Source organism: Oryzias latipes, chromosome 17 (assembly GCF_002234675.1).
Source record: "Oryzias latipes chromosome 17, ASM223467v1".
NCBI classification, from domain to species: Eukaryota; Metazoa; Chordata; class Actinopteri; order Beloniformes; family Adrianichthyidae; genus Oryzias; species Oryzias latipes.
The window spans coordinates 8,534,295-8,559,066 of NC_019875.2; the positions used below are offsets into that span (position 1 = coordinate 8,534,295).

At 39.3% G+C, this 24,772-nt stretch overlaps 1 protein-coding gene across 1 annotated transcript in view; it reads left to right on the forward strand.

Annotated features, from left to right (window-relative positions):
• The window catches only part of LOC101157643 (solute carrier organic anion transporter family member 5A1), a 36,128-nt gene that overhangs the window by 5,880 nt on the left and 5,476 nt on the right, over positions 1-24,772 (forward strand). Inside the window, exons 2-7 of the mRNA XM_004078797.4 lie at positions 12,623-12,755; positions 14,495-14,712; positions 16,925-17,089; positions 19,299-19,497; positions 24,097-24,256; positions 24,415-24,659. Of these exons, the coding sequence (XP_004078845.2) occupies positions 12,623-12,755; positions 14,495-14,712; positions 16,925-17,089; positions 19,299-19,497; positions 24,097-24,256; positions 24,415-24,659 (1,120 nt within the window). The remainder of the gene's footprint in view (positions 1-12,622; positions 12,756-14,494; positions 14,713-16,924; positions 17,090-19,298; positions 19,498-24,096; positions 24,257-24,414; positions 24,660-24,772) is intronic.

A 24,772-nucleotide genomic window follows, 5' to 3' on the forward strand; every position in this document is an offset into this window, starting at 1 on the left:
GAGTGGCTTGATCAAAGGAGCAGTTGGATATAAGTGAATATGAGGAAAATTGATTGTGACTGGACAATTCTTCCCCATTCCAGCTTTAATAAGTTTAAATATATGTGGAATTTTGTTGCACATCCACCAGATTTCCTGTCCCATATCAAGCCTTAAGGAATTGCAGAAACTTAGTTATTTGCATGCAAGAAACTTTTGATTTACAGATTTTACTTAAAATTGTTGATTTGTTGATTTTACTTAAGAAACTTTGAGTACTTTCAAAATTTGTTCAAGAATTCTCACTGTCCAATTTTCTTCCATAATTTACTTTTGTTTTTAAAAAGTGGCTTCCAAATTCAGAATTCCAATTGTTGAGTCACCATGGGTGTGACACTGGTGCTGAAAATGACAAGAAAATGAGTAATATGACGAAATGTTGTGACAGCATGCAAGAGACATTTGGCAATGAGAGCCTCTGCCAGTCTTTCTGTATGAAAAATATAATCTATAAATAAATAGACGTTTAATTCCGTCAAGTAGTAAAACTGTCGAGTAGAAAAAAAATCAGCAATCAATGATGCAGCTGTAATGATAACAGCCGTAAATCGTTTTCTTTTGCTGTCATAAAAAGTTGCGTTTGCAGCATCCTAGCATGGTTTATGTTCATGTTAAAGTCATCACAACTGGGATTGGACTACAGTACTTGTCTTTTGCACTGCAATACACTATGAGCAAGGCTCTCAGGACAGTCTTCTGCTTCCTTGTTGTTTCCTGCTTTAGGAACTACAGTACACTACAGTAATTCATGCTCTTTATCTGCTGCCTTCCGCAGATATTTACAGCGAATTTAAAACATGTCTGGAGTTTTATAAGTTCACTTTAAGCTTAAAAAATAGACTATACCTACTGTACATACAGTAGGTATAGTGGATATAGATGCAGGCGGATCTTTTTTAACTTTAAAGTTTCCAGTTCCGGGTGATACCTAAGGATTCTTAATTCTGTCTGATAAAAGTTATGAATCGGATAATGATCAATCATGTAATAAAATGGTTACGGTAGAACAGCAGTGGGATTATATAAATTCGCTTCCTTCCACTCCTTTTCAAGCAATATTTAATTTATGGATAATTATCCTAAGTTTGATATGTCATTGTGATTGCTTGAAATAAACCATTTCAAATCAAATCAAATCTAGTCAAAGTTTGTCAAGTGAGATATGTTAATTAATAGTTTACCATCTACTCTAAGTTTAGCTGGTGAGTGTATCAGAACATACATTAGAGCAGGGTGCTCATTAAGTCGATCGTGATCGACCAGTCAATCTTCAAGGAGATGAGGGTAGATCGCAGGCCAGCAAAGATAAATAACCAAAAAAAAAAAAAAAAAAAATACCACGCTCCCCCCATTGCACGATTTACAGGAGAGCATGAAAAACGATAGTCGCTGGTTTCTGTTTTTGTAATAAAACGCCTCATCTGTTAATACTTAAGTATCTTTCTGTAATCTTACTGTGTCGTTTTTTAACTATCAGTACATAAACAATGTGATGTTCTAATAGTTCATAATACTATGTTTATTAAACAGTATTTTAGTTTCAAAACACACACACATATATATATGTATATGTATATAAATATATAAATATATAGGTAATAGGTAGATCTTCAAGACATTGTCGACTCAAAAGTAGCTCACTTGCCAAAAAAGTGTGAGCACCCCTGCATTTGAGAAATATTTACAAATTTAGACATTAAATCAAATTTAGACATTAAACTTTTTTAAAAATTAGGTCAATGTTTTTTCCCTTTTCTCCACACTTTGTTTTGCATAAGTTGAGATCTGCAGCACAGGAGTATTGATCATTTCTGGTGCACAAAAGGCTAACTGTTCACAAAGTCCTCTTATGCAGCTTAGCGTACTTGGGTTATTATATTAGTTACAGAATGTAAAATGAGTGGGAGCACATTGTGTGTTCACTTAATCCACAGGATACCGTGCAGCAAGAATGCCTCCCTTATAGACCACCACTGTTGAAAATCAATCGATAGAAGGCTTACGGCTTAAACCATTTATCTCCCAATTCTTTGTCTGATCAAAGCTGCCTTAATTTTTTTTCTGGTGTTAACAATTTAAAACCGAATTGGGAGGAAGGTTTTAGGAAAATCTTAAACTGGGTGGCCTTTTCACTGGGAAACGATCCAAAAGCAAACCTGGACTTATTTTGAGGGCTGATAATGAAATTTACTACAGTTATTTTAGTGTTTTAAGTGGTTAGTGACAAATTTACATGGCTATAGCTTTAACATTTTTTTTTAGCCACTGCTGCTATTGATTTAACTTTGACAGAAGCACTTAAGACTAAAATTAACAAGATAATGAAACAAGCTTTTTTCTAAGTACTGCTGCTCTCCCAGCTCAGCATCTTTAGTCGGGATATTGCCATACTTTAAAAGCCTTTAAGACCTTAATTGTTATCAGTGAAATTGATATGAAGGTAAATATGTCTGCAAAGTATTCACAAAACATGTAGGCGACAGTTTAAAAAGAAGAACACTATGCTGAGGCAGAAATTGATGAAGCAGTTATAACTGGAATGAGAGGAAAGGAAGACACTGATGTTCCGCTTTAGGTATCTGATGGTACGAATGCAGAACTGAGGAACAAATGTTATAGTCTCTGTCAGCTCTTCTTTGTGTTAACCTACTTATGAGATCATTCCCAATGGCACACCAGGCATCCATTAGGATAATTCAGAACAACATTGCTTTGTAAGCCCAAAAAGAGGTGTTCTGTGAAACTGCAATCAGAAGCAGAGGGCCTCCATGTAGCTACTTAATGTTTCTCCTTAGTGATGCTGTCAGTTTCCTCTTACTGGGACTTTTAATTAACGGGCAACCATTGTGGCATTACAGAGAGAAATTTGTGGTCAGATGTCTTTGATTTGGGGGCTTTAGATACATCTGTGTTACAGCTTATGTTTCTCCTTGTGGAACCTGCCTGTAATATATATGCTGGTAGTCAGGGGTGCATGTTAACAACATACCATTCTGTCAACATGAAAACTGTGTAGTCGGTACAGTGGTGAGATTGTCTTTGACTATGTCACTGTATTGCAATGGCTATGGTTTGGATGTAAAGACGCAAGGAAATGTAAGGGTTTTTTTGCCTTTAAAAAACACGGCAACTGTTTATGACCAACAGAATCTACCGCAGACTAAACCCTTCCATAGGTAGGTGTTCTAGATTGGTGTTCTAGCTTGTTTTTTTTTTTTTACCAGTGTGCTTCAGTATACTTGTGTGCCGTGAAAGATCGTAAGGTGTGTAAAATAAGGTGTGAAAACAAAACCATTGCCTGGATATCAGCTCTGTGTTAGGAAGAAAAAAGGTTGAAAAAAACTGTTTTAGATTATTAAATTGCACTTTCTTCAATTATATGATTTAAACAGTTAATCATATATAAAACAACTTTATTTGATCATACTAATGTGTTTTCTGAAACACCAGCGCCCTTGTAGAAGGACATTTTTGAAGCCCCATAATAAATTACATATTTCATTTTTCGTTTTTAGTTTTCAATGAACTACCTAGTTGTACATTTTGACATTGCCTTATAACTTGTAATTTGTTTTAAACATTTTGCTTTGTTTAGCAGGCATGAAAGCTTTTTGTCATTTCTATGCAGACATGCATGTTATTCATACATGAATCCTCCCATCTGGTTTCTGCTTAATCACTGAGTCTCTTTGGCTTCAGTTCAGCACTTCTGCTTCTTCTAATAGTAAATTACATTATTTATGCTGCCTAAAATGTTTTTACATTGGGTTTCACTTTTTAGTTGGCTTGTTAGTATTTGAAAATGACTGAACAGCAAGTTTGTGGTTTGTAGAGGTATTACAAGTTAGTTTATAAGGCATTTAAAACTCGGATCTAAAATGTTTTGGAACTGACTAAAAACAAGGACATGGAGGCTTAACATGCAAATACCACGGTTCATCAGAGAACAGTCTGTGCTCACCAACAGAGTGGAATGAATGTCTTTACACCAATCAAGGCTGAGTGATTTTAAGAGCTGGGGTGGAATGAGAAATTCCCATGCTGAAGATAAATATTCAGAGGATAAGCTGTCACTTGGAAATTTGGGCTGTTGGCTGTTACTTTAAAGGAATAAGGACTAGATATATGAAGCATGCTTGAACAAGCTAAGCAAGCGTCAGATCCTGCTACAATGTTTTATATGAGTGAAAATATGTTGTACAGTGTTTGTATTTACTTTGATTAAAAATCAAAACTATTATTATTTGACACTGTAGTGTTCATAACAAAACATCATTTCAACGTACACATGATGCCTATAGATCAGAGATTAGTTTATACCTAAGATAGGTAGGGCAAAGTAAACAAAAAATGCTTGTGGAGTTACCCAAAGATCTAATTTATGGTCTCATTACTCTGAAGACATAAAGAAACTAAACAGTTTAGTGGAGTTTAAATGCATATCTTAAATCTTTTTTGCTCCAGAAACACGTATGTGTATGATTTCCATTGAAAGAACGCTGACTTGATGTGCTGTTTAAAAATTCTGCTGATTTAGATTACTTTCTGGCTTTTTGTTATTATTAATCTTTTACTTGAGAATGATAAGTAGTTGATGACAACAGGACTGGGAAATGTTCAGAAGGTCATTGCGCTGAGGTGGTATCAGAGCTGCAACAATTCCAAGGCGTATTTGATAATGTCAACAATAATAAATAGTCAGTTAACAGATTCCATAGTGATGCATCATTTAATTCAATTCAATTTTCAATTCAATTTTATTTGTATAGCCCAAATTCACAACAACAGTTGTCTCAATGGGCTTCGTATCGGTAATTAAAACAGTTAAACATAAAATCAAAAGGATCATGAATAGATAAAATTCAATAGGAAAATATTAAATTGAACTAACAAACGGACTAAGCCAAAGTGGACATCCCTGCCCTTAGACCCCCCTTTGCGGTAAGGAAAAACTCTTAAAAAAAACGGAAGAAAAAACGAAGAAACCTCAGGGGTGCCCACATGAAGGAGGGATCCTCCCCCAGGATGGACAGGCGATTTACCAGAACTCATAGAGAAGTATTAACTTATTTAACTCTACAACTACATATTTAAAGTCCAGCAGACGAGCTTCATCCAGATAGAGTTGGGGGGACAGTCGGGGGTGCGAGTCGAGCCGTAGACAGGATCCATAGCCAGGTGTAGAAGCAGGAGCAGAGACGATGTCCACGGCCAGGTACAGAGCAGAGACGAGCCAGAGGCAGGGTCCACAGCCAGGTGTAGGAGCAGGAGCAAAGATGAGCCAGAGGCAGTATCAACAGCCAGGTGTAGGAGCGGGAGCAAAGACGAGGTACACGGTCAGGAACAGGAGCACGGATGAGCCAACTGGAATCTGGAAGCACTCCCACTCCCCAGGAGGGGAGAGGGAAAGAGGGACAATACATGAATCACACTGCACAAAACAGAGGCATGGAAAACTAAATGATGAATAATAATCAAAAACAGAGAAGAGAGGAAGGGTAGAAGTAGATGAGAAAAGAGGAAAGAACCCCAGTGCACCATAGCTACCCCAGCTTTAACGTCTAGCAGCCTTTTAAAACAAATAGTTATTGTTATTAAGTTTAATTTAAACATATTAACTTTAAGTTAAATAATCTCTGAACACTAGCTAGTCTGGCAACAAGTCTGTCCAAAGAGGAATGTTTTCAGTCTAACTTTGAATGTAGAAATTGAGTCGGCCTCTCTTACATGAGCAGGGAGTTTATTCCATTAAACAGGGGCTTGGTGGCTAAACGCTCTACCTCCAACCGTACTTTTATTAATTCTATGAACCACAAGCAGTCCTGCATTTTGCGAGCAAAGTGTTCTATTTGGATGGTAAGGTACGATGAGGTCCTTAATATAGGATGGGGCCAGTCCATGTAAGGCCTTATAGGTTAACAGGAGGATCTTGAACTTGATTCTGGAATCAACTGGTTTCAGTTTGCAATTCTGGCATGCCGACTTTTATTCACTCACTGGCCACTTTATTTGGTACACCTTGCTACTATCGGGTGTGACCTCCTTCTGACTTCTAAACTGCCTTAATCCTTGGTGGCATAGGTTCAACAAGGTACTGGAAACATTCATCAGACAGTTTAGTCCATACTGACATAACATCATTACGCAGTTGATTCAGATTTGTCAGCTGCACATCCGCGATGCCAATCTCCACCACATCCCAAAGGTGCTCTATTGGGTTTAGATCTGGTGACTGTAGAGGCTGGAATTAGCCAGCAGAAGATGGATACACTGTGGTCATAAAGCGATGGACATGGTCAGCAACAAAACTCAGATAGGCTGTGGAATTTTAACTATGCTCAGTTGGTACTAAGGAGCCCAAAGTGTGCCAAGAAAATACCCCCCACATCATTACACTACCATCACCAGCCTGAACAGTTGATATAAGGCAGGATGGATTTATGCTTTCCTGTTGTTGACGCCAAAATCTGACCCTATCATCTGAATGCTGAACCAGAAATAGAGACTCATTTAACAAGACAATGCTTTCTAATCTTGTACAGTCCAGTTTTGGTGAGTCTGTGTGAGTTGTGGCCTCAGTTTCCTGTTCTTAGCTGACAGCAGACCGGTGTGGTTTTCTGCTGCTGCTGTAGACCATCTGCCTCAAGGTTGGACGTGTTGTGCGTTCAGTGATGCTCTTCTGCAGACCTCAGTTTTAACCAGGGTTTATTTGAGTCACTGTTGCCTTTATATCAGCTGGAACAAGTCTAACCATTCTCCTCTGACCTCTGGCATCAAAGGTATTTCTGCACACAGAACTGCAGCTCACTGGATATTTTCTTTGTTTTTGACCGTTCTCTGTAAACCCTAAAGATGGTTGTGGGTGAAAATCCCAGCAGATCAGAAGTTTCTGAAATACCCAGACCAGACCGTCTGACACCAACAACCAAAAAGTCACTTAAATTCCCTTTCTTCCCCATTTTGATTCACTGCAGCAGATCGTCTTTACCATGTTTACATTCTTAAATGCATTTAGTTGATTTGGCTGATTAGACATTTGCGTCAATGAGCAATTGGACAGGAGTGCCTAATAAAGTGTATATACGCTGAACAAAACATCAAGCAGATGTTTCTCTAATTGGCATTAGACAAAGATCTTTGTCTAATGAAAGGGGTTTTTGAAAGCTATAGGAGACCTAATATTTAAAGTAACTAACACACACATAGAAAACATTTTAGATAAAACAAAAAATAAAAATATCTAAATGTTTAGTTGAAAATACTTGGATTTGCCTAATTTAAAGACTTCTAAACTGTTTCTGTTACATCATTTAAGCTGATGTGTTTGGACAAAAGCACAATTAAATGCTATATGTTAGTTTAGAATTAAAATATCTGTTAGCTGCCCCACTGAGAGTTTGGTGTCGGTGCTGCTGGCACCCTATTGAAATGGTAGAAGACTTTGCTGTGTCAGCGGGTTACCATGACAACGTAGTCGTCCTCGTAACATTTCATTGTGACTCTATCCTTTTCATTCCGGGTTCGGCCTGGGCCTCACTGTGTCTGTCTTTAACTCACGGCCGCTGATCTCCTCACTCTGCAGTTTGCAGGTTGTAAATAAACTTTTGAATATGTTATTTCTAAAAATGCAGAATATAACTCTTACGAGTTGTGACTCTAACACTACTTTTCTGTAAATCAGAGTCTTTTACTTAGTTGTTGTAGGGGGAGGCTCACACAATCCGCTCTAGGAGACAGTGGTGCAGTAACACCTGAGGGGGCTCTCTGTTCTCTCATTTTGTGGGATGGTGATGCAACACCTCCCAGAGAACCCATAATGACCAGAGGAAGCCCTGTGGGTTTTTATTGTTATTAATAATATTATTATTATGGATTTACAGAGCTTTTGCTACAGTGTAATCTGCTTTTGCCAAGAAATGAGAGCTTGTGGATCTCAGCGGTGAATCCGGAGAGATTGAAGTGAGAATGCAGGGAGTGACAACTGCTAATCTTCTCCAGGGTTGGTTTTCTAGCTGATGAAACATGAGTCATATTTGAGTTCTGATATAAACTGGATCTCACCAGATCAGACTGCTTGGCTGAGGACAGCTGTTGTATAACAGCAAGAGCTGTTCTGCACACTGGATGACATGGATGCAGGGATCATCTGTTTTTCTGTTGCCACAGATTGTCTTCAACAAAGAGCCTCCATAATTAAGTCGATGTCAGTTCTTTGCTTTAGCGAAAATCTTCTAATTACATTCATGGTTGATGTAAATCATTTAAAATATTTATTTTGCCTTTTTTTGAAACCAGAGTTGCCCAACTTGAGTCCTCAGGGCTAATGCATTAAATGTTTCAGATGTCCTTGCCCTGCCAGCTGCTGATGTCACCTGGATCAGATGGAGGACAAATATAAAAATTAAGATTAAAACTAGGTTTATGGCTATTTCTTTATTCAAATCATTGTGGATAAGGTCCAATTTCAGCTTGAACCATTCACTGCTTACTAACCTTGTCTGGCTCCAAATGCCGGCATCCGTATTGCAAAAAAAATGGCGACTGAATTGACTTCTTTTCACTTGACCTCGATTAAGGCATTTTCAATGGGTGATGTAACACTCACATGGATCTGTTTGTCTGCAAGTGGATGCATCGGAATGGAGGGGAGCAGGGAGCTTGTGGCCCGCCGATTGTAATTTGCATTTAACAACTACTAGCTCTTTTTAAACAGCAATTTTTCGTCTGGACTTGGGTCCCCACGATTTGTATAAAGAACTGTTTAGAAAGACCACAAGAACATGTTTAAATATATATTGGAATGTTCCTTAAAGTTTATCTCATGTGTAGAATCAATGATCACAACTGGTGGAAAATTTTTGCCCAGTTTTCAAAGGTAAATTAACAAATATTTTTGCGGACAAAGAAACGTAAAACAGTTAATTTCAGAACTGACTTGTTTTTGTTTACTTTAAAAGCTTTATAATTGATCTGAGAGTAAGTTGATGACTGCATTGTTTTCTATTCAATTATCTTGTGCTCTGCAGCATTAGGATGATATAAACAGGAACTGGAGCTACTCTGTGGTGTGAAGACATCAAATCTAAATGATTGAAGTCCTGCATTATGTTTCCTTTCCAGAATATGAATAGATTTCTGTGAACATTTTTCTTCACTTAATGTGTTTTGCGCACTTCCCATACAAGTTTTCAAAAGCCTATCATTGGAGAAGTCAGACAGTTGCAGGCGCAGGGGGCAGAACAGTTGTTCTGCCAGAAGAATCAAAGCCACATCTTATTTTCAGGCTGGAGTCCAGAGCAGTGACTGACAGGAACGATGAGGCTGAAAGTCAGCCGCTTTCATGGTGCTCGATGGTTTTGTTTCATCAGCGCAAACTCTGCTGCCTCAACAGCTGCAGGCCGTGCCTGTCTGACTCTGCTTTTATCTTTGGAAATGCATTTTTCTGCATGTTTTGTTGTTCATCATCCATGATTCTTTGAGCCCTTTTTTCTGTTTACTTTCATAGTGATGAATTTCATAGCAGTAAAAAAAAAGGAAGATTACCAGTCAAGTCCTAGTCAGTTAGAAAGCACAATTAAGTTAAAAAATTTTAAGTTGCATAATTTTGACAGAACAATTACACAAACTGAATTTTTTTTATACATAATTTATTTAAAATAATACATTTAGTTTACAATTTAATCTAAATCAAAAACTGATTGGAAGATTCAGTAGTTGCTTGGGTTATTACAGTATTTTAGTGTTAAAATACTCAAAGCTTTAGTATTTTACCTTAGTTCTAGTTTAAATACAAATGACAGTTTTCCTCTCCACCTGTGTCTCAGTATTTATCTTCTTGCATTTCCTTATGTAGCATTTTATGCCTCAGAGGTGGTCATCTTTTATCCCTCCTCTTGATAGCTTACATCATGTTGCATAACTTATCTGCAGACCAGTTGAGGGTTTCCCATCTTCTCTGCCTGCATGAGGGATTATCTGCCGAAAGGCCAAACTGTCGGTGCAATCCCTATGTTTTATCATCCTGGGCCTGGCTCTGAGTCAAGTGATGTAATAATCTGTGCAGAGATGTGAGGAAAGATGAGAAAATTCTTTGCTCGTGGGGTTTGGGATGAAAAGGGGACACAGAGGCTATTTATAGCCTGATCACAAAGTGAGCAAATTTGACCCTTAACCAAAAATACATGTATTCAAAATCCACCAAACTGAGGTCAAAGAAGCTGCAAAAAAATAAAAATTTGCAATCAAACCCAACATTTACACTACATAGCCATTATATATGAACACAGAAAACCAATTTGGGATACAGAATTTAGCTATTCGGATTCATGTATATTTTTTTAAACGTGTTGATAGATGCAGATATGTAATATTCCTTTAGCTTTATTTATTTACTATGTTAAAAAAACAACCAACAAATTGACATCTGTTGGGCTAAAGTTTTACGGTTATCAAGACCTACACACACACATATATATATATATATATATATATATATATATATATATATATATATATATATATATATATATATATATATATATATATATATATATATATATATATATATATATATACACAATGATATGTCAGTAATACTTAAAGATTTATGCACATTTTTTATATCAGCCAGCCTATTAATGATCATTTTCATGCCACTCTCTGCCGTCAGGGTTTAAGTTTGTACAAAAGGTTTTTCTTTAGGGTATTACATCCTTCTGAAAGTACTGCCTTTCAAATTTAGCCATTTTTTCCACTCTAAGTAGCCACATTAAAAGCTGCCACAATCGTTAATATGACACTTTTCCCTTCAACAGTTTCACCAAACTGACTGTCTAAAGTAAGAGCAGATGCACTAGTAACATTGTATTCTTTATTCGTAAAAATGTTTGTTGTGTAATAGTCAGTCCAAACCTCAGTCTAACAATCAGGAAGGAAAAACAACTTTGAATTTTGTCTGTATAGAACACATAAATGTTGGTTGCTATAGAAAATCATGATATTTTCTTTGATGGCAATCTTTTTTAACCCTTTTTTTCAGATATGGTAGCTGTCATGGAGCATTGACTTTATATTAGAACTGGACCGAGTTAGTGACGTCACCCACAGAATATGGCTCACTTCCAGCTCCAATGGAATTAAGTCAATTCAGTGGCCATTTTTTTTACGAAATGGAGCCAGACAATACTAGTAAGCAGTGATTGGTCCAGGTTGGACTTACTCTATGTTTTTCTAGCAACTACTCTCGCCAAGAGACTCAAAATCTGGCAAATGCTTCGAAAGTTTCACGTAACTCTTGTGCTCTCTTAGGCACTTTACCATAGGGAGTTGGGTCATCTAGACCCACTAGACAGTGCTCTGAACCTTTTTTCTTCAATGATTTGTGAACCTCACTGGTGTCCATGGATTACATGAAATCTTTCCACCTTTATCCACCTTTGTCATGGTAGGACGAACACGTCAATGTAAGGGTGGGGTCATCTAAGATAGCACAAGGGTTAAGACCACCTACTTCTATCTGATTGGTCATGTTATAGTTTTAAAAACTTGCAATAAACAAATAAATGATGAAAAAACAACAGCTAGGATTACCAAGAACCTGACAAGCCCATAGAGATGACTGGTGTTGTGATTTAGGGCTGTATAAATAAAATTGAATTGAATTGAATAAAAAGGTATCAGAGCAAGAATGGTTATTCTGACAAATATAAAACTGTTTATTTCTCTATGGAAGTCTGTGAGATTTTGAAAACTTGGAGCCAGCAGGTACTTCCTGTTTGGAATGTGAGGGGAGAGGGTCACTCAGTCCAGTTCTAATGTGTAGACATTGGTGCGGACCTAACCAAAGCAGCCACTTTGGACCAACATTTCATTTAATTCACTACAGAATTACAGCTACACTGAACTGGATGTGTTATGATTACAAAAGCCATCATAGCAGTTTGTGTGTGAGCGGGTCATGAGGAAGACAAGCCACCATTTATGACATTCATTCTGCACAGAGACTCATCTTTATGTGAATTCAGCAACATGTGCAAATGCAGGAGAAAGCTGCTCCAGAAAGTAGCAGGATGAAGGAAATGAAGGCAAACTCCAGCCGTACTGACGGGGCTTCCAGAGCATTCCTCTGATGGTTAGATAACCCTCCGTCTGGTTCTGTTCTGTGCCTGACCCAGCTTGGAGTTCGAAGTCACGCCACCGGATTTTTGCTTTCAACCCCAGCCAAAGATTAGGGGTTTTTAATCCCCTCTAATTGGAAAAATCTTTTTCTGAGATCCTGGCGGGCCTTCATGGAGCGGTCAGATGGTCTGGACACATGACCAGCACACATGGGCTTTTGTACTCCACTCTTGGGGTTGGATTAGTAGTGGTCAGAAAACTCAGAGCTTGGGATGCTTAGTATTGCTGATAATATGGATAAAAAACATAAAATGTGGGTCAACAATACATGTGTTATGTATTTAAATTTTAAGAGTTGTTGAAAAATGATCACACCTCAGCAGAAAACAGCAAGACAGGACAGAAAAAGACTTTTTAAAGTTGGTTTAATGAATTAGTTTTTGTTTTTTGCTTTTATATTTTTCAGCTATCATGTATGTGATGGGAGCTCTGGGCCCGGCTGCTGGTTACCTGCTGGGGGGGGTCCTTATTGGCTTCTACGTGGACCCCAAAACCGCTGTTAACATCGACCAGAGTGACCCCCGTTTCATTGGAAACTGGTAAGAGCAGTCAGCCTGTGTTGGAGGATTGGACTGACTCGCACATTTTTTGCTTTTCCAACAGAAGAAAAAGTTCAGCATTTAAAGACTAGTTAAACATTAACTGATGTAAATCTAAAGAAATAACATAGATAGAAAGTTTATTTGAAGATTTGCACCACTTTCATCATTTGTAAGCTAGTAGGGCCATTCTTCATATAAACATGAACACAGAGCATGTTGAGCACTGAGTCTAGGACATAAATATGGAAGGCTGCAAATGACAAAATGTAAAAGTTACATTAAAAAAGCTATTGAGTGTTCTAAATATTAACTAAAAATAGAGAGTAAACGTAGATGCCTTTTTTTCATAAATATTAATATTAAAATACCATTGTTTATTTGGAAGCACATTTTAAACTAATTTGGTTATGGAGCTACATAAAAACATTTTTTATTACTTAAAGCAAAAACAATAAAAGTTTTTTATTACTGGTATAGATTTATAATTGTTTGGTAGTTTATGTATTTAAGCTTTTTATGTTATTATTGTATAAATACATTCTTTATTTTAATATAACTTGTAAAATTGTATCTTTATAAATACAGTATTTATTTCATTATGGTTTTGAATTTATTTTAGTTAAATTAAGCAGTTATATATTAATTTCTACATTGATTATATTAATAACATTATAACATTTTATAATCAATCATTTTTGGTCTTAAAAACTCATACAGAAGCAGTAGTGACGTAGTTATTAGGCTGAGCCTTCCGGTGATATTAGATTTGTGTTTAAAATGTTTTAACATCTGCATATTTGTAAACTACATGCGACAACACGAGAATTTTTTCTCTAATTGAATCCCTTTTTCCAAAAATACTTCCTAAAACTTCCTTTAAATCATAAATATTTGCACCTCAGGTGATGCTTTTGCACATATCTTCATCGTGTTGTTGGTTTCAGCATGAGAGATGTGATTAGTCATCTCCTCTGAGCCAGCAGTGATGCCATCGTCTGACTTAGCAGCAGGCAGCCACGGGTTTCCTGCAGGAATCACAGGTGATGATTGCAGGGAGACGTTTATTTATGTATCCATGCACAGTAATGAGGCTCAACAGGAAACAATAACAGACAGGCCTCCTTGGCGCTTCTCACACCTGAACCAACATGCATCTTAATAAAAAATAAAAAAATAGAAAAAATCTGAGTTTTACATTTAGACAGCAATGTAAGATTGCACAGAGATTAAACCTACTTTATGCCTGGTTTTACATTTAGAGCCAGTTCTCTAAAATGCTGACCTACCGTGGCCCTGAAGTGCAAATCACAACAACAAATCACTTAATGCAGAAACATTTTTTCCTCTGTTGTTTCATTTATTAACATTTCATTTTGATTTTTGGAAATTTCTTTTTTTCCCATAAGGTTTATTTTCTTAAAAGGAAACCATAAAATGTAAGAACTATAATATTGGGCTGTATAAATAAAATTGAATTGAATTGAATTAAGTGTTGTTGTGATGTTTCATAGGTTTTTGTGCTGAGTGATTAGTTGAAGTGATTTGCACTTCAGGGCCACCGTACTGACCTCTTCGGAACACTGGATCATTTTTGTGAAACATCTCCTTTTAGAAATTCTGTTGAAACTGTTATAAAAGTGGATCTGTTTTTAGAAGTCTGAATTTTTTCAAGTGGATAAAAGAAAAGCTTGCAAAAATAGAGGAATTCCAGCTTCAGGAACTCTTATCTTTCTAAGGTGGAGCGGCTTTCTGCTGTGCGCCGTGGCCATGTTGCTGGTCATCTTCCCCATGTTCACGTTCCCCAAGAAGCTGCCGCCTCGCCACAAGAAGAAGAAGAGGAGGAAAAAGCTGAGTCTTGACGACCTGTCCAGTGACGACGACGTTCTCAAGGAGAAGAGCAACAACAAGAGCCAGGCGGTCACTTCGTCCATGGGCTTCGGCAAGGACATTAAAGGTACGCCGTCTCTCAGGCACCCTTTGACCCACAGCACTTCTGCCACATGAAGTGGGTTAAGTGTAACAACACACAACAATCAGATGTTATTGAGTTTGCTTTAAAAAAGGAAAGACTGAACAGTACAGGTTAAGTTCAAGGTCAACTCAAGGTTGCCTTAAACCAGTGCTTCTCAATTATTTTTTGCCAGGCCCCCCCTAGGAAAAGAAAATGTTTCGCGCCCCCCCTGACCCCCCCCCCATAACCCCCCCCCCACACACACACACACAGACACACTCGCGCGGTGACAATACATCAGGTCAGTATCTATAAAATTTGTATACCTAAAATTGTATCTTTTAACACTAACAAAAGAAAAAAGCAAAATAAATCCACTTTCAACAAATATTAACTTTATTTAGCCACAGAAACCCTGTTCTAGTCTAAAACAGAAAAGAAGCTGAAAGTACCTGAAATAAAAAAAATCTGTCATTCCTTATTTAAACTAGAAACATTTTGACCAACTGAACCATTTGATGCTGAAAAAAATAATTCAATCAATAAATAATATTAAATCTAAATTGATCTGAAACATTAACACAGCAGCACCAATATATTTAACGTTTTTAGTCTGAAGAAATAGGTAAAAACGTGCTGATTTTTTTTTTCTAAATGACGGATTGTTTATTTCTGATCTCATAAAAGTGCAGCTGTTTTCCTGCATTACCTGCGGTCTTTATGTCTGTCTGACACCAACTAAACCACAGGCAGACAAAGAAAACATGGATGGAAAATAAAGACACGTCATCAAAATGTCTACAATAGTTCATAAAGAATGACATTGTTAGCATGAGCTTAGGAATCTAAGGGCAGCGGTGATCTTGGGCAACAGGCAGCGGTAGCAGTGGTCCGCGTGCCCCGATTCCCCTGGCAGACAGGGCCCACACCACCCCTCCCCTTTCGTTCTCACTCGCGCAGCCGCAGACAGACAGAACAGACAATAGGAACCGAATAGTGGACCAGATTATTTTCCAAGCACTGAGCCGCTGTCACCGCTGCCCCCACGTTAAATTTGCGCACCGGACAAACCTGTGCCTAAAACCGCCACCACCGCGCGCCCCCCCTGGCATCGCTTCGTGCCCCCCCCTGGGGGCGCGCCCCACTATTTGAGAAGCACTGCCTTAAACTAATACTGTTCAAACTGGTAAACAGTAAATAATGACATGATGAACAACTAAAATATTGAAGACAGTTCCACAAATTATATTCTAATTGATGACAGTAGTATTTAAAGTTGAAACTAATATCTGTGACATGCAAACATTCTGATGGTGATCAGAGGAAGGCTAAGTTAAACGTTAGGCTTGTGCTTGAAAATATATACATTTAGGAGAAGTGTTGCCTTAAAATGCTGATGTGCTCGTTAGTCAGAGTTCAAAATAATATAAAACGTCTGTAAAAAGAAAACATATAGCAATAATTATACAATTACTATAAAATATTCCTATAAAACCTAAATGAGTTTACTTTTTTATTCTTTATATTAATAGAAAGAAAAAAACATCCTTGGAAAATGTTAAAGAAAATTCCAGGTTTTCAAACAAACACATTATTTAACCTCTTGTAGCATAAAAAAAAAAGCTCCTATTGAATGCATCATAAGCCAAATTTAAATGTGTGTGTCAAATCCATGCAATCTTATAATGTAGTCTTATAAGTCATTTAGAATTTGCTGGAAGAGTTTTTAAATGTTTGAATTTGGCTTAAGCGATGCATTCAGGGGCAGCTCAGAAGACACAAACCTTTAATATTTATTTCAGTTGTTTTGTTTTGCCCTTAGCAAAAAGTAGTTCAATTGAAGGTTATTTTACTAAGTTTACTTGAGAATAAGTATAGCAAGTCTACTACAGACCATGCATGTGTAGTATATTGGAAAAGTTTAAGTTTAAAGATAGTACTGTAGATAAATAGTAAACTTCAGGTATACTCCCTTGCTTTTACTATAAAGTAAGTTTGCTTGTAGTACACGTAAATACTTTATTTGCTTAGATGCTACAGACAGGCTTTTGAAGCTGCTGAACTACGTTCATGTAGAAGTTGATGAACATGAACACATTCTTTTAACTTCTAAACCAAAAACGTGTGTGCACAGAAATAAATCTGTTTTCATATTCAAACTATATTCAGTAAACAGCAGTAATGATACAAAGAAGCTGTGTTGTTTTTCTCACAGACTTGCCTAAAGCTGCAGTGAGGATCCTGAGCAATGTGACCTTCCTCTTCGTCAGCCTGTCCTACACGGCAGAGAGCGCCATCGTCACCGCTTTCATCACTTTCATTCCAAAATTCATCGAATCTCAGTTTGGGATTCCGGCATCCAGCGCCAGCATCTACACTGGTGAGGCTTACACACGATCCCAAAAGCTCTCCTCCTTTCAGAGAACCTAAACTTCTCTAGATTGAGCTTATTTTGATTTTTGCGAGGATGTTTTGTTGCAGCAGCTTTAGCCATGATGCAGATGGAGCAGAACACTTAAACAACACCCCAGACTTTGGCATCTGTCCATTAAGAGCCTGGTTTTTATCCCAGAGCAGGAAGCCCACATTAATAATGAAGAGCCAGCTGAGCTGCGGATGAAGGGTGCTCTGAGGACATTTAGCTGAAAAAACTGTTCAGACATGCATGCACACGAATGCAGCACTGCTGGGCATGCACTCCTGACCCCCCCACACACTGAAGCACAGATAGAAACAGCTCAGAGTGATGCATGCCTGCTGCTGCCTAAAAACTATTGAAGATGCTGACTAAGGTCACAGATTACATAGGTTACAGATTGCTGTTCTGCATTGGTTTATGGCCTTACTAATCTGTTTTCAATATTGTTTGCATTGCAACAGACCTTTTGCCATCTATAAATACTATGTGCATGGAGCTACTATGTGTGACATTTTCGGCTCTGAAGCAAATTATAACCTACGCAGAAACCCAACTGGACAGTCGGCTCTCAGCACTGGCCTTGATGGCAATAGAAGGGTTGAATGATTCAGACATAGCACTACTGAGGGCCCAAGTGTGTAATGCATGGTCCACCACTTATATATAGTATGTTCCAGTCAGGTTCCATTTGTGTATAAAAAAGTTATTCTTCATTACAAGTTTCAAAGGAACTAAATCAACAAATTAAGACAAAAATGTCTTTCTGTGAACTTTTCTGTTACAGATAGAGATTGAAACACTAAAATTGAGAAACTAACTTGTCTGCAACCACATGACCACTTTCCTTCTTGAGAAGAGAATCAGAGAAAGACAACAGCAAGCCATAGAAACGCAGTTTCCTTTATATGCTGTTGTTCAACCTGAAGGGATAGGACCACAGAAATATCCCTCATGTCCACCTTTCAGTCTTAGCTCAGTCCTTTATTGACAATGGATACTGGACTGTTTTTGCATAGCTAACTGAATACAATTTTGTATAAAACTAAAAAAAGAAAAAGGATTTTAGGGTAAGACTGACCTCTTAGGTTTAACAGCACACATTACACTCATACTGCTAAGGAAATTGTAACCATTATCATTCACACACATAAGTAACTTTCATACATCAGAGTAAAAAAAAATTGTATACAGCATAATATACTTTATAATATAAACAGAAACAAAAAAACAATGAAAATGATATGCAGCCTACAGTGCTGTGAATAATGCTTGAGTTTCACAACTAAAAGTTCTTCACTGGTTGCTGTCCTCACTCTCCCTCTCCTGGCCATCGTCCGCCCCCCCCCGCTGGCGATCCACACGCTGCTGTCTGTCTGGCCACAGATTTTTGTCCACATCACAGCGTATATTCTCCCTTGCGATGCAACGAGGGAAAAAACGGCGTGCATGTCGCAACCATCCCCTACACTGAACTCCTGTAACATCCTCACACACAGAATCCATCGCATGGAGCAGGGACCTCTGATCTGGAGCCCGATGCTCATACACTCTCCACCTCCAAGCAGAGAAAAACTCCTCAATAGGATTGAGGAAAGGAGAGTAAGGTGGTAGGAACACTATGACCATCCTTGGATGAGTAGTGAGCCAGGCCCTGATGAGCGGGCCATTGTGGAAATTCACATTGTCCCATACAATAACATATAGTGGTAGGTGAGGCCCCACGAGATCTCTCTGAGTTTCAGGGATTAGACTATTAGACCATTAGACTGAGAATCAACAATCAGTTTAGATCAACAAGATCTATTCACTTGGAAATTGTGCTAAATGAAAGCTACCTGTACTTAGTCATTTGAAAGATGTACTGAGACATTGAAAAATGTACTAAGACATTTGCAATTTGATGAAACTAATGAGAAACGCCATTCTGTTGTGAACAATTGCCAAGTGGTTTGGAGGTTTGTCCATGTTGTTTTGAGAATGTAATTTCTGTTTCAAGAAATGAGCCAAACCTTAGGAGAAAAGCTGTAAGAGAACTGCTTTTTTCTGGCCTCTGACACATTTTTGCAAAGTAAAAAATTACAAAAATCAAGACAGACAGCTTCACTAAAAACCTGGCCACCCCCTCAGGTGCATTTGCTTTCCTCTAAAACAGGCTTCTCTGTCTGCTCAGGTCTGATCATCGTGCCCAGTGCCGGCGTGGGCATCGTGCTGGGTGGATACATCATCAAGAAGCTGAAGCTGGGGGCTCGCGAGTCAGCCAAGCTGGCGATGATCTGCAGCGGAGTGTCCCTTCTCTGCTTCTCCACCCTCTTCATCGTGGGCTGCGAGAGCATCAACCTCGGAGGAATCAACATTCCCTACACCACCGGGTGAGAAGCTTGTCCGTGTCCCACCCGAAGTGCTCTTCAGGTTTGTGTTTTCCATGGTGATGTAACTGTGGAGGACGGAGGCTGCAGCAGACAGTGAGGGAGGAGAAAAAGCAGACAGATGACGAGCAGATATAGGAACCATGCAGGCCGAGTTTCAGACACCCACAGAACACGAGTTATAAAAGAAAGCAGCAAGAAAAAAAAAAGACACTTTTCAGCAGAGCTGCTCGGCAGTCTGCCTCCTGCTCTGTTTCTAAAAGCATCGATCCAGAAAAACAGACGGACAGTGAATTATGAAATCCATCATCTGGGTCTCTACAGCAACTGTGCATCTATGCAACTACACACACACACATCACAAGAGAGCACAACTTCAGAGCCTAACCTGACTACTGTTGGGGTGAAGGCGGGGGACAATGTCAATTTTTTGCAGGGAAACACAATCACACATCCAAACCTTAAGATAATTAAGAGCAAGGGTGCTTATTAAAAAAAAAAAAAAAAAAAAAAAGCTTAGAGATGCCGATTAGAAAAGATCATTCACGTACTTGTGATGTAAAAAATACACTGGGCAGGCCACAAGCTCCCTAGATCTAGATCCATGTAAGTCTATGTTTTTCTTGTATGAGCTGGCATCTGGTTCAAACTGTACGACTGTAAAGCTTCAATATTGTTCGCCATTTATGATGCACCAGTAATCTTAAGTTGAGGAAAGAGCGGAGCGGGAGTGTAAACAGAGAGCTCTCAGCAACTGGGAAGGGGAGTGGGGGCAAGGTTGTTCCTCACCAACAGTCCCACCCACAACTCAGAGGAAAAATCTGATGAACTCCTGCGGCTCTGCAGAAACGGTGTCCTATGACCAAAACAGCATAATCATATTTAAAGGACCACTGTGAACGATTTTTTTTAATTTTTGAGTCAATATTAATATTATTAATGATTAAGATTAAGAAATCATCTAAATAAGCTTCTCTAAAATTGCAAAAAAAAGTATCATTTTTAAATGAATAAGAAAAAAATCATAATAAAACTGTTAGAAATATGAATTTTTGATGCTTTAATTTGTAGCGGCCTTTCCCTCCGCTGTTCTCATTTGCCACCCTTCCAAAGTCTTCTCTCTTGTCCCCCATATAAAATGTTCTAGCTCCGCCCCTGTCGTCAAACCTTAAAACCTCCTTTGAGGCTCAGACGAGCACATCACATTCTGCTCTTTTGGTAGAATTTATTTTTCTTCTTTCTCCTGATGAATGGACAATTTTGTTAAGATGAGAAAGATATTTTCAAAACTGTTATTTTACAGGAAATATTAGGAATACATTAACTGGTTGTTGCAGATTCCATTAAATTATTACCAAGAAGTTTATTGAAGTTCCCTTTAGGGATGATGGTTCAGTGCCTTATTTTAACTTGATAGGTATTTGTTTATAATGTAACAAGATCAGTGACTAGATTTCCCAAGTCCATCTCCAAAAAAAACAGTAGCTGTGTAGGTTGTTTCCAGGTACAATGATCAAATTCTTAAGAAGCTCCATGGACATTTGTGTGGCAAAAGGTGTGTGATGTGCCATCATGCTCTAAAACAGCTAAAAAACATGTATTATTTGTCAAAATGTGTGGTAATGGGTGAAAAAAACCTCACCCAGTATTTTCCTCTTTGAACAAAACGTTCCTTCCCATTTAATTTCATTGTACTCAACTGAAGTGTAAAACGGGAGGAAAAGCGTCCTCCAGTGATGAAGGAGCTCCTCAGGACTCTCCTCCAGACGATCGTTTTTTACCTTAACCTCCTCCTTGTTGCTGCATCTTTAGAATCCACAGGGGCTTTCCTTAGAGTCAGGACTGAGCCATCTCACATCGGACCCCTTGGGTGGAGGCAGTGGTGGGTTTTCATCTGCTCATCTGTAACGTCTGTGCAAAATAATGAGCCAGCAAACGGGGGCGTTTTTTACTCTGGGATGCAGCATCTCTGAGAACAATTACATGGTAACAGTGGCAGGTGTCCAAGGACAGCATGGAGGAGAGGATCTTTTTTGTCCCCTCTTGAGTTTCTTTTTATTTCTCTCCTTCAGTGGGTTTGGCTACCCTTATCTTCTCTTCTTTCTTTGTTTCAAAACTCTTTTTGTTTATTTTTTTTATTTTTTTAGACTTTTATTAACTTTCCTGTAAACTCTATTACCTCAGAGGATCAATGTAAATCATTTTTTTTCAGTTTCTATTAAAGTTGCATTACATTTAGAAATTCAAATACCGTAATAAGGTCATGCAACAAGTTAGTTTTAAAATGTTGTTAGACATTGTCTTCCCTTTGTTCCAAAACGTTTTTTTCTTCTGTTTATCTTCCTGTTTTTAAAAGTTTTAGAAAAAAAGATGTGGATAAGCAACCGTCACAAAAATAAACACAAGATGTTAGCATGTAGCAGTGAAAGCTCATTCAATAAAAAAATGGGGGAGTGTGTTTCTAGAAATTTTTGACCATTCCCCCAAAAGGGCATTGATGAGGTCACACACTGAAGTTGGTAAAGAAGGCCTTCAGTCTCCACTCTAATTCCTCCCAAAGGTGTTCTATCAGGTTCAGGTCAGGACTCTGTGCAGGTCAGTCAAGTTCATCCATACCAGACTTTGTCATCCATGTCTTTATGGACCTTGCTTTGTGCACTGGTGCACAATCATGTTGGAAGAGGAAGGGCCCCACTCCAAACTGTCCCCCAACAAGGTTGGGAGCATGGAATTGTCCAACGTCTTTTGGTATCCTAAAGCATTCAGAGTTCCTTTCACTGGAATTAAGGGGACAAGGCCAAATACTGAAAAATAACCAAAACAGGCATCCAAACCGATTGCCCGAGCCACCTCAACTGTCTCCGCTTAATGTGAAGGAGCAGCGGCTCCACTCTGAGCTTCTCACCCCATCTCTAAGGGGCTGCCCAGCCACCCTACACAGGAAGCTCTTTAAGCTGCTTGGCCTCATTCTTTCGGTCATGACCCAGAACTCATGACCATTGGTGAGTATTGATATGAAGATTGACCAGTGAATTGAGAGCTTTGCTTTCTGACTTAGCTTTCTCTTTACCACAATGGAACGGTACAGCGACCGCATAATAGTGGAAGCTACTCCAATCCACCTGTTGATCTCATGCTCCGATCTTCCCTCACTTGTGAACAAGACCCCAAGATACTTAAACTCCTCCACCTGTGGAAGGTGCACTCCATGCACCCAGAAAAAGCAAACTACCTTTCTCTGGTGGAAAAACTGACCCTCCTCCCTGCTGCGTCACACTAGGCCCAATGCATGCTGGAGGTTCTGGCTCGATGAACCCAACAGGACAACACCCTCTACAAATCCTGTGGTCCCCAAACCAGACCCCATCCACCCTTGGCTGCGCTTAGAAATTCTGTCCTTAAAGACTATGAACAGAACCGGTGAAAAAGGACAACCGTTTATCACCAGAGCCAGAGTCCAACATGCACCAGGAACAACTTTGACTTACTGCCGGCCATGCCAACCAAGCTCCTGTTCTGGTCATACAGAGACCGGGCAGCCCTCAGTAGGACTCCCTGGAACCTAGACTCCCAGAGCATCGTCCAAAGGACACCTCAGGGGACACAGTCGAACGCATTCTCCTAATCCACAAAACACATACGGACTGGATGGGAAATGTACTGTTCTCCTAGCAGCCTCCAAACCCAGGTTTTCCATCAGGTTGCCAGATGAAAAAGCGTGATTCATCGCTCCAGAGAAGACGTCTCCACTGCTCTTAAGTCCAGTGGCGGTGTGCTTTACAACACTGCATTGGATGCTTTGCATTGCACTTGTGGATGTGTGGCTTGGATGCAGCTGCTCGGCCATAGAAACCCATTCCATGAAGTACTAGGGCTGATCTGAAGGTCACGTGAAGTTTGGAGCTCTGTAGCAGAAAGTCGGCGATCTCTTTGCACGATGTGCTTCAGCATCCGCTGACCCATCTCCCTCAGTGTATGTGGCCTACCACTTGGTGGCTGAGTTGCTGTTGTTTCCAAACTCTTCTATCATGTTATTACCGAGCTCCCAGTTGACTGTGCAATATTTAGGAGCGAGGCCATTTCACCACTGGATTAGTTGCACAGGTGGCATCCTATGACAGTTCCACGCTGGAATTCACTGAGATCCTAAGAGCGGCCCATTCTTTCACAAATGTTTGTAAAAACAGTCTGCATGCCTGAGAGCTTCATTTCATACAGCTGTGCCGGTCCCCCATGATTTATCACCAGACAGATGCAAAAGTGAGCATTAACACAGTGGTGGAACTAGAACAGTTGATTGGGGGGGAAGGGGGAGGGGCAAGAGACTATTGAAGGGTGGCAAATAAGAACAGTAGAGTGGAAGGCCTTTACAAATGAAAGAATCAAAAAGACGTATTTCAAACAGTTTAATTTACTTAACGCACTGCAGTGAGGATTTCCTAACCTTTGTCAATAGTGATACTTATGTTGACTCAGAAATTGGGGGGGAGGGCAAAGCTTTTTGCCCCTGCAGTTCTGCCCCTGAACAAATGGATGAACAAATGGATTGTTCTGTTGTTCTGTCTCAAAACTGTTGATAATGGGGCATTTTTCTTTCTCCAGGCCGACACTCACCATGACTCAGAGGAACCTGACTGGAGGCTGTAATGTCAACTGTGGCTGTAAAATCCATGAGTACGCCCCCGTCTGCGGTTCTGATGGCATCACATATTTTAACCCCTGCCTGGCTGGCTGCAGTGGTGTGGCCAATGACAGCAACGGGGTGAGAAAGAGGGGCTCAGTCACATATAGACGGTTGAGTTATAGAACCAAAAAAGTGCAGATATTATGTCTTCTTTGCAAACCGTTCTGAAAAGTTTAATATGAGTTTCAGGCTATCCTTCCTCTTTCCTTCCTTCTAACATGTTGTATGACCTGCAGATCCGTAACTACTCGGATTGCGCCTGCGTCCAGAGCCGGCAGGTTATAACGCCGTCTTCCGGTGGTCAGGGCAGCAACCAGCTGCAGCTCGTCATCGTCAAGACATACCTGAACGAGAACGGCTACGCCCTGTCCGGGAAGTGCAACCGCACATGCAACACCCTGATCCCCTTCCTCATCTTTCTCTTCATCGTCACCCTCATCACTGCCTGTGCTCAGCCGTCTGCCATTATTGTCACCCTCAGGTAGGAGGCAGTCAACTCTTCTGTTTTCCATTGATCCCAGCAGTCACAGTTTCCATTTAAAAAAATGAAAACAAAACTTTATTTACAACCATAAACCAACTTACATCAGTAAA